This window comes from Dicentrarchus labrax, unplaced genomic scaffold, assembly GCF_905237075.1.
Source record: "Dicentrarchus labrax unplaced genomic scaffold, dlabrax2021, whole genome shotgun sequence".
NCBI lineage: Eukaryota > Metazoa > Chordata > Actinopteri > Moronidae > Dicentrarchus > Dicentrarchus labrax.
In genome coordinates this window covers 11,674,679-11,693,692 of record NW_026136709.1, presented here as the reverse complement: position 1 = coordinate 11,693,692, position 19,014 = coordinate 11,674,679, and the positions used below count along the sequence as shown (strand labels likewise).

General features: G+C 40.4%; 1 protein-coding gene across 2 annotated transcripts; it reads right to left on the bottom strand.

Moving 5' to 3' along the window:
• Nucleotides 1-6,902: 6,902 nt before the first annotated feature.
• si:dkey-12l12.1 (uncharacterized) lies at nucleotides 6,903-11,582 on the bottom strand. 2 transcript variants are annotated; one of them, XM_051410867.1, is made up of 6 exons: nucleotides 11,094-11,582; nucleotides 9,455-9,502; nucleotides 8,254-8,364; nucleotides 7,827-7,943; nucleotides 7,469-7,549; nucleotides 6,903-7,382 (listed from the first exon to the last, which is right to left on the bottom strand). In XM_051410867.1, the coding sequence occupies exons 1-6, from the start codon at nucleotides 11,319-11,321 to the stop codon at nucleotides 7,311-7,313; spliced, it is 657 nt and encodes a 218-aa protein (XP_051266827.1). In that variant the 5' UTR covers nucleotides 11,322-11,582; the 3' UTR covers nucleotides 6,903-7,310. The 2 variants fall into 2 exon arrangements, with proteins under 2 accessions (XP_051266827.1, XP_051266828.1); XM_051410868.1 differs by having other exon boundaries at nucleotides 11,199-11,564.
• Between the last annotated feature and the right edge of the window lie 7,432 nt (nucleotides 11,583-19,014).

Genomic DNA, 19,014 nt, shown 5'->3' with positions numbered 1-19,014 from the left:
TAGTGCATATTATCACATTTTCTCCACTGGAAGGGTACCCTAGTATAGAGGCCACTCTATTACATCACTTTACCATCACCGCGGATTGTACTTTATCGTGTGTCTACCATATGGGCACCCATCCTCTTGGGTGCCCCGATTTCTTCAGCTATGTTCACTGAAATCACACACAATTGTGGAAAGATCAACATTTTGGGGTATAATATCCACCCAGATGGTCAGGCACAGTGCACAGGAATGCAGTACAGTCTTTCAGATGTATTTCGTTTTGGAGGAGTTTATCTGGTTGTTGTACTTTTTTTTTATGACACCAGGGTGATGGAATTTAAGTAAAGCTGAACTGTCAGATAGCCTGTTCACAGACATCTCAGTGGCATTACAAATAGATGATGCAATATATAGATATAACTTCTCTCACACAGAAGTTGTTTTTCTTTCTCTTACACTTCATAGTTGATAGTTATAGAGTACGTGGTACAGAGATGCTGAGAGAGCTCTTTGATCCGGAGAGGCCCCGACGTAGTTACAGTACGTGTGACCAAATGATTTATTGTCCTCTCAGGACCTCTAAAGCGCCACCCGCTCTGCGGTTTTGAAACATCCATTTATGACTTCAAAATTCAATGTGAGACCACACTGCAGGGCCAACAAGCCTCCCCCCTCTCTCTCTCTCTCTCTCTCCCTCCATAATGTTCTCAGAGAGATTTAACCTCAATTGAAATATTAATATGTTTCTGCCCCGTCTGGCACCCGGAAGACCCCATGGACTTGGAGTTGAACTTCGGGGAGTTTTTTGAGTGGGCACAATAGCCATGTTTTTTCCTTCACTGTCAATTTCACACCTCTTTATGTCTTTCCCTCCACAGAACATTTGGTATTTTGTTCTTTATCATACATCAGTGATGCCAACTGACATTTATTTTGATGCACTCACTGTGCAAAGCTTTTGACAAGATAATAGAGCGATAAGGACGCGATATAGATGTGAGGCAGTTACAGACTGAGAGAGAGATAAGGAATGAAAAGGCATTGATGATCTCTATCAGCAGTCTGTGCTACCTTGCAAGACTTAATCACTCCCAGTCATGAGAAGTCATTTTGTGCTGTTTTGGTCTCTTAAAATGACTTCTTCATGCGAGTCTGGCTTGGAAAGTGGAAGTAGGTTTCTTTTCCGACCACAAGCTAAAAGTACTTTTCTCCTTATTCTTCACCAACGGTCCCTGAAGTGGTTTAAGTATAAGTAGAGACAATGACCTAATGTGTTATGCTGCTCTTTGGTACTTATTCATAATATTTCCTGGCCCAGAGATTCCATTAATCCGCTGCCCTTGAGGAATGTAACTGAGGAATGTAATGTTCCTTTCCACCCTTGTTTTCATCTACAGCACATAATTGTGCCAGTTTAGAGCCTTTGTAATTTTCATAAATGGTTACAAAGTCAATGAGGTGGTGACTGGAGGCTATTTTCAGCCAACACTCTAAGCCCATATTACCTTTTCCAGCCTGCCCATCCCTGCCTCCCGACTGATTACTCAGGTCTGAGGAGAAGGTTGTATTTCACAGCCTTTATAAGAAGTTTTCAACTTTGTGGCACCCTCTTAAATACCTCAGGCTGATTTGAATTCCTCCCCTGCCTGCCCGACTCCCTGTGCTGTCCTCTCAGCTCCTCTCTCCACTGACAGCCCTGTTCACTTCACAGCGCGCGACGACCTTCGTGTCATACCAAAGAGAAAGGAGACTGAGATGGAGAAAACTCACGTTTCAGCCCACTTGGCTCAGACTAAACCAAACCTGCCCCACATCCTTATATCTCTATGCCCTCTATGCCTATTTCTCACTCTGAATTCTTTGTCCCGTTTATGCAACTGAATTACACCAGGCTTAGAATTGTGACCCAATTCCCTACCATATATATGACGCGTTGGCTCCTTGTTCCTCAAGATATATTTTTCAGAAATGCTGTTTTCTCAATTCATCATCAATTCTCTCTGCCAACCTATTCTAATCTATATCTATGAAATTGATTCGCCCTGTCTGAGAGTATTCCCTTCTTAATAAATCAGCTTTCCATGGACCTGTATAGTGGGCAGCGGGTCAAACTCAGCAGTATTTCCTGCTTTAATGTACTGAGCAGGGCAGAGATTGGCCCATGGCAGTGACTCAGCAGGCATCCATCATCTTCATGGAGAGCTACGCAGATAAATTGCCCAGAGACGGAATTGACAAAATCCTGCATTTTTCTTTCAGCTCATCTCAGTGTTGAGCTTTTACGTCTATTTTCAGATTTCCCAGGCAATATTCGCTCTAGACTGAAAGGCATTCATTGCCTGTGAATTACTAACAGTGAAAGTTATGGACTCCTGATGCCCGGGCTGTCAAGATCAGCATCCAGCATATTGCTCCTGGCACGTGATTTCTTTGCTCCTATTGGATTTTAAACACATTAAATGAACTCAAAAATGTATGGTGGTGCACTGTTTTTCTCGATTCCTTCCTAATTAGTAATCTCGATCATAGCCAGTGTTGGATTTCCAACCAGGCAAAGTGGGCAACTGCCTTGGGGCCCCAGAAACCCCAGCCCAATCCATATCAGCTAATTCTATATTCACTAATGGAACAGTTTGACATGTGGGGGAAATAGTTACATGAGAAGATTGATATTACATATATTATAGTATGCTTAATACTATATTTAAAAAAACAAGGAATAAATAACACAATTTGCGGTTTTATGGGCAGTTATCTGTCAAAGATTCTTGTCGTGGCCATGAGGTTGCCAGGCAACCAGCAGAGACTTTACCTTCCCCCTGCTTCCAGTCGTTATGCTAAGATAAGATAATCGTCTCATAGTTCTACCTTCATATTCAGCATACAGACATGGCAACAGTCTTCTCGTCTAACACAGAAAGTGTTTCCTCCCCCAAAAAATAGTTTAAATCATTCCTTTAAACCAACATTGAGTCATTTTATGATAATGGGTAATTTTTATCCCATGGAAACCAATATCAACATCATAGTGCTATACTTGTAATGTGCAGCCTAAGGTACCCTGTATTGTAGGTATGTTGTAGCTTATAGATGTTTTTAAAGGCTACAAAGTTGTATCTAAATTTGTTTGCAGCTGTGTCGGAGACTTTTTGTAGACATTTGTTTTTAGAGACAGACTGAAGGGATTGCAGATGGCGGACTGCCTCTGGATGTGCAGACAAAGGCTTTGTTTATAATAAGAAGCTGACAGAGCCTGGAAAAGTCAATGAATTCTGCATCAGCCCATAAATAACCCTCCCGCTGCCATACATGCTGAAAGGTCAGCAGGCTGATATATTGAGCTGACATCACAACACTGTTACTGAAGACTTACACATATCACACATACATCTCTTCTCTTTCTCTTTCTCTGCCTTTTCTTCATTAGGGCCAGAGTGATGTGACAGGGCTGTGCCCCTGTGACAGCAGTTAGAGGAAGTTTTGACAGGCAGAGTTAGGGAGGCTGTTTGGGGGAGGTGATGTCAGGCCAGAGAGGAGTGACACGAGGTGAGGGAAGACAGCCAACGCCCTGTATCTGATCTGATGGGAAGTGGCAGGAGATGAAGAGAAGGAGCCAAATTCAGCCTGAAAGCATGGTCACAGTCTGAGGTCAGCGGGAACAGAGAATAGACGAGGAGAACCACTCAAGGAATACTGAGTAGGGAATACCTTGTCTTGACTGTCAGTTAGAAAGAAATCACAATTTACAGAAAATTTGCAGTTGCTAAAATACTGCCTTTACTTTTACAGCCTGGCACAATGAAGTTAAAAGACCATTCTTTATTGGGGGAGGGTGGTTGATTGGCCATTATTTATGTCAGTTATGGTAACAATCTAATCTGAGAACAAAGCAACTTTGCTACAAAAACCAGGTCGGACAGTCAGGTTGTAAACAAGCCACTTATTGGGAGGTAAAACCCCAAGTGAGCAAGCACGAAATGTTGTTAATTGCCCTCGTTGCGCAGGAAAACCATGAGTAAGTAAAGAGAGTCAACAATGATCTAAGAGGTCAGACGATGACTTTAGCAGTAATTCTTGGTCATTGTTTTGCCATTTCATTCATTTTCTCTTTCAAAAAAGTAGTGAGTGTGAATGATATATCAGTCCTGCTGACATCCTTTTCTGTCGACACGACAAGCTGCTGTGGTGGTTTCTGAGTTACTTTGAGACCAGTAACTTCCCGCAGTCTCTACTGGTTGTTTGAAATGATCCTGACCAGTCTGTCTCATAACCCCTCCTAAAATGATGATTTGCCATTCGTTCAATTGAAACAAACAAGATATGTTGAGCTTTAGAGTTGCAGGTTTTGTTACCTGTGAACAGAGATGGACTGTTTGCTCTGTCCTCTTTCCAGCCTTTGTGATAGTTTAAGTTACGGGAAGAAGCAAATTTCCCCAAGTGGTTACTATTTGTTTAAGAATTCTGCACTTCCACAGTTGTCGTCATTTCTCTGTTGCTATTTTTTATTATTGTATTAGGTGGCTAGCTACTTGTAAGAGGCTTATGACCCCATTCTGATTACCACCTATACTTAACTGTGACTGATTAATTGTTTCTCTAGAAAGGCACGACAGCGGAGCGATCTGAATAAATCAGAGGTGTGGCCGGTGATGTAGAAATCTGGATCCAGACGAAGTTTCACTAGGGGTTTGTTTAAAACCTATTTGATCATCTGACTGCTCGTATTCCTTGCCCTGTTGTTCAGCTATGTCACCACGTCCCCGGATTTCAGCAATCAAGAGTCCAATTCATCACCAATACAAATGAAATAAAAGACAAAACACAGTATAACATTTTTCAACAGTGGGTGGCTCTGCTAAAATAGTGTAGTTCCTGATTCATCCTATCTTTCTTAAAGACAAACTTGCTACCCACTGCTAACATACAACTTGTTTGTGACTCTCTTTTCCCACATCGCATGTTAATTGGGATGAGATGCTCCTGTCAACAGAAACTAATACTTACGCCGTGGTTTCCTCTGCTTCAAAAGGATGTTGACCGTAAGCCACTAACTACATATGAACCTGACTGAGCTTTTATGGGAAATTCTGACATATCACTCTGCTTGCGCCATTTCCTACCACAATCCTATAGATTGAAGGCCTCCAAATGATTTTGTTCGTAGTGATTATCATCAGCTTTGTTCTCAAGGGGATGACTGAACCAAAACCAGAGCGGAAACAATGCCACACACCATTACACAACCACAATGACTGAAAAAAAAAATGCTACAAGGATTCCCTTTGTGTTGACCACACACAGTGACACATGCTCGGAAGTCTGCTTGAAGTCTGAACTTTAATTTAACATTTACATCACCGGAGGAAATGGGTTCATACAGCTGACTTCTATTTATAACGTGTCTGTGGACAGTAATGTGGCTTTTTTTAGGATGGATCTCTCTGTGTGTGTGTGTGTGTGTGTGTGTGTGTGTGTGTGTGTGTGTGTGTGTGTGTGTGTGTGTGTGTGTGTGTGTGTGTGTGTGTGTGTGTGTGTGTGTGTGTGTGTGTGTGCACTTTTGTCCCGTTCCATCAGGTCATCAACCGGGAGGTTCCCAGGATGCATGAGCCCAAGGGTACAGTCAATCAGTGATACCCTGCTGGCAGCCGTCACAGCAGTGTGTATGTGTGAGATGCTGACAGGGGAGTGAGCTGAGGCTGTGTCTCTCTTGTTGCTTCTAAATAGGAATAATAAGATCTCGGTCTTTATCAGAGCATTGCTGTTTCGGAGAAATCACAACGGCATCCTGTGGTGGTTTGTCACCAAGACAACACCAAGACAGTTCACAACCAGCTAATCCAGGTTATCTGATGACTGTGTCAACAGCTCAGGACCTTACACTTGTCTATTTTCTCCCAGAGCGAGCTGCTGAAGCATATTCATCATCAATTATGTGCTTCAGGGAAAATGTCGAGATTATAAATAACATTTTGTTGTTCTATTTTTTTCCCCCCTGTCTCTCTGTTTGTGTCTATAAAACCATAATAATGAGACTGTGAGTACTGCATACCTACGTCATGAGTTAAGGGCTTTGATCAGTAAATGAGGGGAGGATGAGTCATCCTATTCACTTAGATTGTCTTACACTTTTACACAGACTCATTTTCCTCATCAGATTGCCTCATACTGTGGATTTTCTGGAGGCATCACTTTGGGCGGGCCTGAGTACAATTTAAGATATAATTTTTTATGCTTTTATTTTTACTCCAATATGCACTCATCACAATACAGTACTGTTTTTCTCAGGGCTGTGAAACAGGCAATTTGTTTAATCTGCTATGCTGTAAATAGTAAGAGACCCAGATGCAGAGCAGAGAGAGCAAAGATCAGATTTTGTGCACACATTTACGTCAGAAACACTCAAATCTTCTGCTGCAGACCGTACTGTGTTTCCATTCCTGGCCAAATGAATTAAAAATGACACAAGATATTTAAATAGACAAAGTTTGACTCCTTAAACAGATGGTCTGGTCTACATTTAGATTTTTTTTCTCTCTCACACACACAGGCTATTTGCCCTCGGCTGCTGTAATGTAAATGGATTAGGGCCTTTCATAGGAAAAGAGCTTCATGCTGGTTTATCCTGCTGCCATTTCTGCCAACCATGCTCAATACCTGTAACACTTGCCATCTGTAATTGGGGTGTTTCAACCCCATGATACTTAATTTCATGAATCAGTTGTAGGCAGTTCCTCAGACCCTTGTGTGGGAAAAATTGTGTTATTGTTGGAATAAGAGAGGGAAAGACTGAGCTGCTACAAAAAACTGTTATACTGTTTCTTAATGGAGCTGGAGTGTAAAACTATTATCCAATTTTATAGAGAAGGCTCCAGTGAAGCATAAAGTGCTTAATGTTTAAAGACTTTTACACCATATGTCTCCACTAAACTTTTATTGAAATCTGATACAACAACACAAGAAATATTTCTGCAAAAATATACCCCCAATCTTCATAAGGAATCTGTGATTAAATAGGTTACAACAAAATGGCAAACTAGAATAATAATATGGGATTTCTGTGATTTTATAACATGCAGGAATATATTAGAAACTTAAAATAGTATATAAAACGTATCTGTAAGTGCAGACTGGCTGATGAAAGTAAGCTAGCTTACTATTGAAACAGCATTGGTGGACATTACTTAATTACTCAAACAGAATAAACACATGTCAGAATTTCACACCAATCTTCAGTTTGTATACATGATTTTTTTGGTAAAATAAAAAATGTGTCATCTTTTGCACATCTTTTGTAAGGTATTACCATAATAAGAAAGAACATTTTATTTTGAAGCAATCATCTTCTGTATGCTTCTTTTGGGTCTGTCGTTCTGTCCATCATTCTGTGGATCTCCCTGGAGCGCACAGAACACAACATGTAAATATTCATCAGAAGTAGTACATTTGTGTTTAGGAGTATAAATACTACACGGTGACTCACCAGGACAGAGAAAGCCCCAGAGCGACCTGAGTTCCCCCTCTTGGGTGGCTCAAGCTTCACCTGTCTCCTTGCTCTAGTCACCTGGAAGCAAAAGAGTGCTGTTTCTTAACAATTGACATTTTCTGTGAGGACATCAACTTATTTCAGCATCCGGAAAAGGATTACGATGAACATTTTCCACTGCAAAACTGAAAGGACACTGTCTGAATGATTGCCATTTCAACGAACAGATTATACTGGTGAGTAGACCAAACTGATCCAATAAAACCAAGTAAGGTGGCCTTATAACTCTGCCTGCACATCCGGCCTCTTTGCCCCAGCTGTTTCCTCTGCTCAGGGGGTTGCCATGGAGACTCACCTGTAGGGGGTTGGATTTCTTGTCGTTGCTAAGGAGGGAGAAGGAGCCGGCATAGGGTTTACGCTTGTTCTTTTTCATATTCGCAGCTTGAATCAAGTGTCGCCTGGACCTATCAGCCTAAGAAACCAAATACACAGGGATTAGTATATGATGCATACTGTACACAGGTGTGCTCTCTTTAAATCCTCTGAACTAAATTTGGAAAACATAGATGTGTTTATGGTACTTAAATCAAGTTATATTTTATTATCAAGAATAAATAGTGTGTTTTCTGTGGGTCATTTCAGCATGTACAGATGATACAGTATGACTAAAACTTCACTAGACCTGTGGCAGCAGCAGCCGCTGCTGTAAACCAGTCCCCGCCTCCCCCACATTTGGCTTTTGCTCACTCTGACTCCTGTGTGACTAACAAGTAGTGGTTTACCTGGATGAGAGTATTAGGGAAGCCTTTGACAGAGACGGCCCCAGGCAGGCTGGAGTGGCTGAGGTGGGTGTGACCCCTGTGCTCCAACTGTCTCTTACGTCTGAACGAAACCTACAAGAGTGAGACAGTCACAACCGCATCCACAACCACAAAGTGAAACAACAACTCCTGCACGTCTCTATCTGTGTGGGAAAGTGCATGAGTCTTATGTCCTGTCCTGCTTTGTACTGTCTCTGTCCTCACATTCACTCTCCCTTTTTTTATTGGCAGTCACACTCCAGCATTAAGGGGAGGAAACTGCAAAATTATTATTGTCAGTTGCCCCCGCCATTTCCTGTATTTCTCATTGATCTGCACATAAACGAAGCACTGCTATTGATCCACTCGTTTTCCTAATAAATGGACTGTCACTTTGAGGAACAACAAGTTTCAGTTTGCCAATTAGGACTTTGTGATACATTTATAACGGTACTGCAGGGCCTTGACTGGGCCCCCCCCAGGTTATATAAGTGTGGAAATGAAAAGACTGTTTCCAGTATTGGACATTAGCTTCCTACTCTTTCTATTTCCCCATTCTGTTGAAAACAAAGATGAGTTCATTAGCTACAAAGTATTTGCCTTGCAATCACTTGCGATGCCATTTAAAGTGCTTACAGTGATTGCTGTTGACCTACATTTTGATTGTTTTAGTTTTCGTTGTGGGGAGAGTTTTGTGGAATATCTTAGAATTCACTGTGGCACAACAGCTCTACAGTGTGGAGCTGAAGGATATTTATAATATGCATATGTTATTGCTGGTGTGTGTGAGGAACTTCACTTGTGTCTGTCAAAACAAAAATTACACTGTAATGCTTCTGTGGTTTCACTGCTTTGTCACCATTACATTATATCACCAGTAATATAGTTATCTTTATTATGCACTTTGTATGAATTAACATAACTGTTTTGTGCTATATAAGAACTTAACAACCCATCGTAACCTGCCTCCCCTTTCCACACTACTTAATTTCCCTCTCTTGTTTGTCTCTACCTCCTCTTTTTACTGCCATGTCTTTTTTATCTTATGTCTGCTGTGGTGTTCCTAGGATCATGGACCAGACTCCCTCAGAGTTAAACCTGCTCTAAACTGGAGCCCCCTCTCAGAGGAACTAGGATTCAGACTGATTCTACAACTTTGAGTAGGATAAACAGTGGTACATACCAGTCCTTCAGTTAAGGGTAGCGCCCTCTGCTGCTTCTGATCATCATACTGAGGAGAGGAAGAGGAGAGAGTGACACACAACACTGATGCCATTTTTTATCTTCAATACAAATGTGGATTTAAATTAACACAAAGAAATGAATATTCTTACACTGAAACACTATTCAATATGTTGTTTCCATACATTAGCTACTGCTAGTGCACACTGTGCATTGTTAATTATTTATGAATATGTGACCATTCAGTCCCTCACATTGGTTAAGTAGGAAAATAGTCCTCTGACCCAGACAGATGTCCTTTCTAACAAAATATTACAATTCCTACGTGAGAAAACAAATAATTCTCCAGCACCCAAGTCATCAAACATGGCAGCTACTGCTGTGATCTTGTGGTTGTTTTGTATGTGTGTGCGTGTGAGTATGCATGTGTAAGATATTAAGCTAAATTCAGCCTCCATCAAAACCTGCCACAATTACTCATTCAGTGTATTCCACTCCATTATAAACACAAGTGACCTTTGTGGGAAAAGGCAAAACATAAGTAAACTGAACCAAATGTAGCCTCTGAAAGGATGCTGCATCGGGTATTAGTTAGTCCCCACCACATTTGAAGCTTAACATTTTGCATGCTGTAATTATACAAAAATCGGCAGCAGAAAAGCACATATGTGGCACAAACTCCCTCAGATGGAGCGGAATTCCCAATGAAAACACTTTCATGTGTGGGTGAAAATGCTCCTCTCTCCTCCTGCAGCTGTCAAATCCGTTGTCCAGATGAGGGTTGATTACTTTGGACAGAACATGAGGACTGTCCACAGAAAAATGCTGACCACAAGTTTAAAGTATAACAGCCTCTGGCCACATGAAAAGCCAAAAAGGGAGCTGAAAGATTTTGTTCCACAGAGGGGTGTATTTTTGGTGTGGTGGCATTATGACTGTAAAAACCATTACAATGAGACTTTGTTTCTGTTAGAGAAAAAAAATTACACGTCTCCACAGGTCAGGGTTAGACTGTACACGTCTCCTGCCGCCCTGAAACTCACTTGACCACTATTATCGTCACAGTAGCCTCTTTCGAAGGAGTCAGAGTGAACTTGCATTCCAAAAGAGTTACTGGCTTCCTCAGACTTGAGCTACTAACATTGATCATTCTGTGTCCGAGCAAAACAAACTAAATCATGTTACTGCTGGTCATTTCCACCTAAACTAAAAGTACAAACTCTTAAAAACTAGCTTTTCATGAATTATTCTGATTGATAATTATAATACTAAATGATCCCCTTCATTAAATGTATGCCAATCACATGGAGGAAATGTTGGTTAAACAAAGCAGATGAGTTAGAGACAGATTTTTTAAGATTTGAACCAACTGAGCTGTGGCTTGTACAAAAGAGGAAGAAAACTATTATTTAAATTCATTGTAATTTAAAACAATTTAAACATACCATTCTCTTTGAAGTAAAATCAAACCAACTTTTTTCACTACCAGCTCACGTTACATAACTTGTTCTGTAGCGTCCTTTTTGGAGAAAATGCTGATAATTCAGATTGTATTCACTTTCATTTGAGAGGAGGGTTAGTTATTATGTAGTTTGGTCCAGCAAACAGCATTTAAACAGACTCAAACAGGCTGCACTTACCCCTGTAGTGTCACAACAGCACAGATGATGACTGATAGCAAATGAACACCTTGGTTCCCACTGTCCTTCCCTAACTATCACATCCATTAGAAGTCCGTCTCTTACCTGTCCGTCTGCGGTCTGTCCGCTGACACACAGCTCTCCCTGTGTTGCTCCTGAGCAGTCGAGGGCGTGTGACAGCAGGCTCGCCTGCAGGCAGAGCACACACAGCCAGATAGTAAACCCCATGATCCAGGCAGGAACTCGAGTGCTCCCAGCCCCTGTCAGCTCCCTGCTTTATACTCTCGGCTAATGGAGAACAGATGCAGAGGAACGGGAGGCCATGCCAGCTTCACGCAGACAAACAGCCCACCACAAGCCTGTGCTATGCGCCAGTCAGTGGCCTGCGGTCCTGCAGAAACATGTCAGACATCTTGAGGGGCCTCCCTTTTAAAACTCTCCCCCTACTCCACTAACCCTAACCAAAGAGGAGTATGAAGGACATTTTCCACTTATGCCTGCACTGTAGCTCCTGCCAAAGTGTGTGTGCGTAAATAAGAGAGAGCACAGAGGGAGTGGAGAGAGAGGAGACTCGCGTTGTCAAACCTCTATACATAACATAATGAAAAATTGGTGGTTTGGTTCTTGTAATGTCTTGAAGAACTGCTGCATTATGCAGTGAATTTGTCTCCTGGCTCAGTGTAGAAGAATCTCTTTCCTTGTGCTGTTTATATAGTTCTGCACTGATCCAAACACTTCAGGAAGCCTTTTAGAATTACAGTAATTACTGTAGACTTTATACAGCAGCTATCAACACTGTCAATCCATCTTTCAGCTTGCAGACAACTGTTGACTGAACACTGGCAAAAGGAGATAAAACCACAATGGATAAGAATTATGATGTATTATCCTTTAGGGAAACTACTCATGATCAATTGGGAAAGGGAAAAAAAAGCTGAAAAACAGAATGAAACTTAGTGAGGGGCAGTTAATATACCTTTATTAAAGGCGTTTATATGGCCTTTAAAACCTAGCACACCATAAAGAATGCATCTCCTGACGGGGGGAAGTTGTAGATGAATAGGAACCCTGTCTCAAGGTGTATTACAAGATGGAAAGAGTGAGTGGGAGTGAGAGAGACGAGAATCAAGTCTTCGAGCCTCAGGCTCCGGGTCACAGAGGAATTGTCTCCTGCTAGGATTGGAAACACACACCGCTGTGAAAATTGTGGAAATTAAAGTTAAATTTCCGGTCCAAGACAGGCCTGTATATACCACTTTCCTGTCCTCTAGCGTATCTGTGAAAGATGTTGCTTCTTGCTTGACAAACTTGAAAGAGATTGTAGAAGAATCAGTAATGTTTCTGACCATTTCCCACTGAGTCACAGTTTGAGTGGGGAGAATAAAAGATGGTTATTCATCTTCATCTCCAGCTCCCAATCACCCCTCGCCCTCTTATTTTTGTGAGATATGTTCGACTTTGTGTAGGAACCTTTTGCAAACTTCTCCCTAGAGATTCAGCGAGACCACTGGCTAGACAGCTGCGGGCTAATGATGTGAACTGAAGGGGGGGATGTTTAGTCAGGAGACAAAGGAAGAGAAGAGTGAAAAATGGCCTTAAAGCAGCAAAACATTGCTTTTATTTTAAGTCGATCCAAAATGGACCCAAGTCTAAGAGTCAGCCATTTTACTGGACAGACATCAAACAAAACACAAGATGACTTCTTGTAAGGTATGCCGAAATCATGTTACCAAGGTTACAAATTTACATTAACCTCTCACAAACCACATTATGGCCATGCAAAGAGACAGTAAATCACAGCTAGGCAGAGTTATTTCATCCTCCAAATCCCTGTTATTCACTCCTCACTTTCAAGTTTACAGTAACTTTTTAATACATCTCAGGGAGTTAACTGTACAAAAATTGCAATGCAGAGCCACTCTGAGTATTCGCCTCCTCTGCCTCCCTATGGGAAGTGTCATTCATCAGTGGCTCTGCTTTGAGCTGCTGTCAATGTGTCTGAGGATGATGCTCTAACAGCTGTTGGCCTTGTAAATAAGGGAAAAAACCTTTTTTCCAATGCAAACTGTCTGCTCTGACCAGATATGAGAAGACAGGTAATTTGTGACACATAAATACTTGTAAAAATGTGTTTGTGTCTGTGTGTGAGGGTAGGCAACAAAGCTGTTTGGCAGCAGGATGAGAGATGAGAGAAAACAGGAAATGGGACTTAGGAAACAACATCTGGATTAGGAGACATGACTCATAAAGTAATGGATGTTTTGGATTATGTAATTGAAACATCGAGTCTCTTGCTGCCCCATTTGTTAAAGGGTTGGTTCACCCAAATTACAGAGCAACACATTCTCATATAACTCTAATGGTATCTGTTCGTGCGGATAGTTTTGGTTTTATTTGCCCAGATTTTGAGATATCTGTCTCTGAGAATATCGACTCTGTCAGAAAACTATATAGGTGAATGGAATTTTGTTTGTAATGCCAAAAGCATTGCAAAGTTGCACATTCAACAGTATTGTGTTTTTCCAGAAATGTTGTTAACATTTTTTTTATTTCTTTGGCAGAAAGTAATCCTTATTAAAATTATAGACATAGTGGCACTATGGGTAAGTTAAAATATTTGTTGTGTTGAAATTGGTGATGTCACTTATTTAACTGTTAAAGCAAGAGTTTGGCATAATACGCTCATTCGCTTTGTTTGCAGATACAGCCAAGAGACAGTTAACTTAGCTTAGCATAAAGACAGGAAACAGGGGGAAACAGCTAAAAAAAATACACTTTTACCAGAACCTCTACACAAACAACATATGCCATGTTAATTAATGAGCTTTAGATCTGCCAGTAAAAGGATTTTATAACCCTCAGACAGAGCTTAACCTTCTGAGTTTGCTATGCCAAGCTAAGCTAATTGGTTGCTAGCTTGATATTGAACAAAACCACATGAGAGAGGTATCAATCTTCTCATCTAACTCTCGGCAAGAAAGCAAATAGGAGTATTTCTCAAAATGTCGATTCTATTAAGACATTTTATTCCTTTAAAGGTGTGTTCTCCCCCATCACATATACAGTAAAAGGATTCTGTTGGGTCTCAGCTCAGTGCTTTATAAAGCAATATCCCCTTCATAGCTCTGTATCTATTTGTATGTGTATATAAAAACTAAAACAAATAATAACCAACGTAAGTGGATTTATATAATATGCTTCCAGATGAAATGAACCACTGACACAACAGTCAATTAGCCTCCTTGTGCATCAAGGTGAAATCTGTCCTTTTCATTTCAATCATTTCAATTTGCAAACCAAACTCAGTCATGCTCCAAATAGCACTTTCCAATTATGTCTCTGTGTTATTGAATGCAGATATTGTATGTGTGTGTGGCAGATGAAGAGAACTCTCATGTGTTGGAGGGGTAAGTCATGAACAGCGTGTGTACACTTTATTTCAGGTCATGTAGATAATAACCCCTAGCTGAGAAATGAGAGACTGAAACTCATGCCCCCCCCCCTCTGTACAACTGGACAGGCTCATAGGTCTGATTGCAAATCAATACTCCTCTACAGCACATTGTCGTCTTCTTTCTATAAGGCTGCTTTGGTAACAGCTTTGTGAAAGGTGCCAGGGAGAGAAAAGCAGTGAGGCTTTCAATCCTCTGATGTGGAAACGGTGGAGGAAGCCAAGGACGAGGCTGAGGTAAAAAAGTACGGCAGTGCTGCAATTTGTGTGTTTGTCATTGAACAAAGAGGGATTATTGTCTGGCCTCTTACATTTCACTTTCCGTTTATATGACCTTGGCTGTTTGAGCATTAGCACGCTCACAAAGAGGAGCCCTCATTTGACTCAAAGTGAATCTTAAATATATCATCAGTTACCGACAGTATTTGTCTTTAATCTCACATCTGTATCCAGATGCTCCCCACAGCATTTCACTGAATTAAAAAAGCAGTCAGCAATCACAGCCCTCATTTTCTCACACAGATGAAATATGCAGTGCATTCCTTTAGATCCATAACTTATCAATTTAGACATCAAAGCTCCCAGGAAGAGAAAACATTCAGTCTGTAGATAATCAATTAAATGCTAAGTCACTGTGGCTGGGGGCTCTATGGAGACGTGACGTCTCAAATGAGTCATATACTGAAATATCTCAGTGGTTTTAAAATAGTTGGAAACTCTTACTGCATAAAAGCAAGAAAATGGGCCAGGTGCATGTTGAAATATTAATCTATAGTAAGAAAAGGGCACACGGGTAAAATGATGTTGCACTGAGGAATTTGTTTACAATATGATTTGCTGGGTTAAAGCCATTTTATTACTTCAAAAGTTATTTTTTTTTAGGTTTTGACTTGACGAACGGCAAGATGTGACACCTAAACATGGGTTCTAACATTTATTTTGAGAATGTTAATTGTTTCCAGTATGTTGATGTATGTATATATGTATATGTGGTACAAGGATAACTCTAACAACCATAAGACACTTCAACACTGTTAAATAGTAGCTATTTTCATAATGCGCCTTACATTTTTCACTCAGTTTTGTTAATTGTCTGTGCGTTTCTCTTGTTCCAATATGGCTGCCAAATTCCTGTAGCCTCTATAGACTAGACTACAGTACACAAGTGTAAATGGGTTGTTGTGTTCTCTAGGGCAGTATTTCCTAAGCTTTTTAAAACCATGGCACTACTTAATAGTGGCTTGATACAATCTGTAGGATCTTACTGAACTAACAACAACAGTGATGTAACTCAGCAGCTTTTACTTTTACGGATGTGAACCAGCACTGCCTATATGCAGGTCATTTTAATTGAATGTCTTTTTTTGGCTTTTTTGGATGAGCTTACTTGGCACCATTCCAGCTTCTGATAGCTTTTTTTTTTTTTTTTGCAGATGAGGGATCCCGGTGTGAGACAGCAAAAGCCGTAAGCCAAATAGCTCACTCGCTCTCAGTCTGATTTTTGGACTGTCTGAATTTTGGTCAGCTCCCACAGAGCTGAGATGTATCAGTATTTCTTTGAGCTCTTACAGTGTCAAATGTTTCTGTCACTTGTTCTGACAGTCTGACAGTTTCTGACTGTAGTGCATCTGGAAAGCTCGAGCCAGAAAGAGTGTTGCATTAATATGACAACAGGCAAACACCTGTCATACCATCAATCCTAGATGCATTTAGCTGCGTTCTTATTACAGTGACTTTGATATCAACTGCTTATTTCTTCTGTTTTGTCATGGTTGAATACATTATGTAAAAATGCAGTTAAAAAGGTAAAGCTTTGTCCATAAACCGCCTTTGGAAACTGGAACTGGAAACAAGTAAATCAGCACATAGAGAGGATGAGCTAGTTGAAGGAAAGAGGTAAAGAGTGTCCAAATGTGGATTATGAATCTGACAATTTCCTATGTTGATGTCGGCAAGGTACCCGCACCACATGGTTATACTATAAGTGATATTTTATAGAGGTAATGACATAAAGTAGGAAAGTGTTAATTAAACCCAAGTTGTCTGGTATTATCGCAGCACACTGACCATTGTTCATTCAACCAGAATACTAAACACGATATCATGAGAGAGTGTCAAACATAGTATGGGTCGTGCCCTCTCACTATCCCTCATTTATATCCCATCCTCTCTCCGCTCTGGTTACCATGGCAGCAAGGAGTTGGATTCAAACAATGCCACTGAGGTTTGAAGCCTTTGACGAGAGGATAAAGCAGACCATATCTGTGTCTGGGTGAGACTAGGTGTGGACAGACTCAGTCTGATGTTGCTGAACTGCTCTCTCAAGCTGCAGCCACACACACATTAAAAGCCTATTATGTACAGTTAACATTGTTGTCTGCTTTTATTATGAGAATATGGATCTATAAACATGTTTTTCTCTGGATGTAGAGTTCAGAAACAGATGGGAACTGGATTTTTCTTTTTGTGTTTGTGAACTGAATTGAATCTGAAATAATATTATATGACCACATAGAGCCCACTAAATTACAGGCCGTTTTGTTTTTGTCCTACACCAGAGCTCATATGTCTTTGTACTGAAGTGAGGACTGAGGTCAGTTTGTTTGCTACTTTATTCACATTCTAAAAACGTGTAACTCTTACAGCCAATATGATAATCAACAACATATCAACTCGTTCCCCAGAGTTAGCTGAACTTCAATGTGGAAAACATAATTAAATATATTTCTTGTTATCCGTATATTGTTATAATATAGAGAAAAGGACTCAGGAAACAAACTCTCCAAATTACTTTAAATACTGTGTATTTCTTATTTATGTCCTTGGTTGCCCAGTATTATGTAGATATCGTCATACCTGGCAATTAATAAACAAATACAAAATAAACAATGTGCTATCTAAATTACTTTGTAAAAAAGTATTAAGTGACTGTTGGTATTGGGACCAGCAGAACAAACTGTAATAAACTCAACTTTGAAATATTTTCACTGTAAAAAATGGTGAATTTGTTAGCAAACAGCAGAGCAACATTAATTTACAGCTGTGTTTCTGTCTACAGTACCTGATACCAATATTCATTCCTATTTTAGCTCTGATTTAGTCTTCACAAAAATATAAAAACTCAGAGTAAAATATCTGGCTCCTTAGCAGCTAAATGCTCTGCTATGTTCACCAGCTAGCTGCTAACTTTGCGTCATCAGTTGCTGGGCATGTAGCATACACAGTGGGCCTGTTCAATCTGTTCAAATGAGTTTGATGAGAATGGAGAACCAAAACAATACCATTGGGGGCCTTAAGTTGTACAGTTCTGGCCTCCACATTTCCCATTAATTTCTGACAATGGACACCTCAAGCTGCATTATCCTGCTTATACCATGGTCACTTGCCAAAGAAAATAAGATCATTATTTTATATTTTCATGTGTCTTCAGCTACGAGACAGAGAGCTTAGGTTATTCTAGCAAGATTCAAAGTCAATAACACTGCGTACGGTTGACAAACAGTAAATATAATTTGACAGTATATTTAACAACAAGACAAGCTAGCTATCAAACAAAGTATGAGTAAGTTAAAGGGGGCAGTGTAGAGGCTTGTGTGTTACAGTCGCCATCCTGTGGTGTGATGAGGCAATGAAGGACCATGAACAGCGCTATGAGCTATATTTATGAGATATTCAGATATAGCTTTCATTCAATTTCTTTCATTAATTTAGAACAGTCACTGGACCTACTTAGTAGGTGTCTTACATCGGGTATTAATGGACACCCAGCAGCCAATCAGAATAGAGTATTCACCCAGACCATATAAATCCCAAATAATGAGCTGGTAGATGCGAGAAAGTCGTGTTGGTGATAATTATTTGTGGGTTTGTCACTACAAGCGACCCCTTTTATTTTACACATAGACATTTTATCCATTGTTTATATAAAAATATTAATTAGTGCAGCTTTAATTTGTGACATCATTAAACTGATGTTAGTATACTTTGAACTAGTTCATAGATTTGTGGATTTCTTCCGATATCTGTGTGTAAGGCTGCTGAAATGATCATACGCCTGGGCTGAAGTGTTCTTTTTCCGGTGGCAAGTTTCGCCAAATCTCAGACCTATTACAGAAATATCTCACAGAGCTGGGTGGCTAGCAACAAAAGCACCTCTTTTGTAAACAGCTGCGGCTAAACTTGGCTGGAGAAGACTATTGGCAAGCAAACCGGGAAGTGGAGTGGCTGGCAAATGTACTCTCACTCATCCACATTTGTGAAATAAACACAGGAAAGGGGGAGGGTTAGCAGGCTTCTGTGCTGTGTGACTAATATAGTCTGGAAGGAGATTGACCAGACAGTCAATATGTTGTGGTTTCCAAACACAAAAATAATTAGGTAGGGGCTACTGGAGGCCAAAAAGAATGTCTTCTAATCTAGAAAGCTTTGCAAAGCACGTGAAAAACAGTCAAGAAGCTTTAAACCCACAGA

Excerpts from the sequence above, each read along its gene's own strand:
- si:dkey-12l12.1 (XM_051410867.1), bottom strand. The coding sequence starts at position 11,321 with ATGGGGTTTACTATCTGGCTGTGTGTGCTCTGCCTGCAGGCGAGCCTG. Across the intron at positions 8,365-9,454 it reads TACCCTTAACTGAAGGACTG|GTTTCGTTCAGACGTAAGAG; the intron begins GTATGTACCACT and ends TCACTCTTGTAG. Across the intron at positions 7,383-7,468 it reads CTGGGGCTTTCTCTGTCCTG|GGAGATCCACAGAATGATGG; the intron begins GTGAGTCACCGT and ends TGTGCGCTCCAG.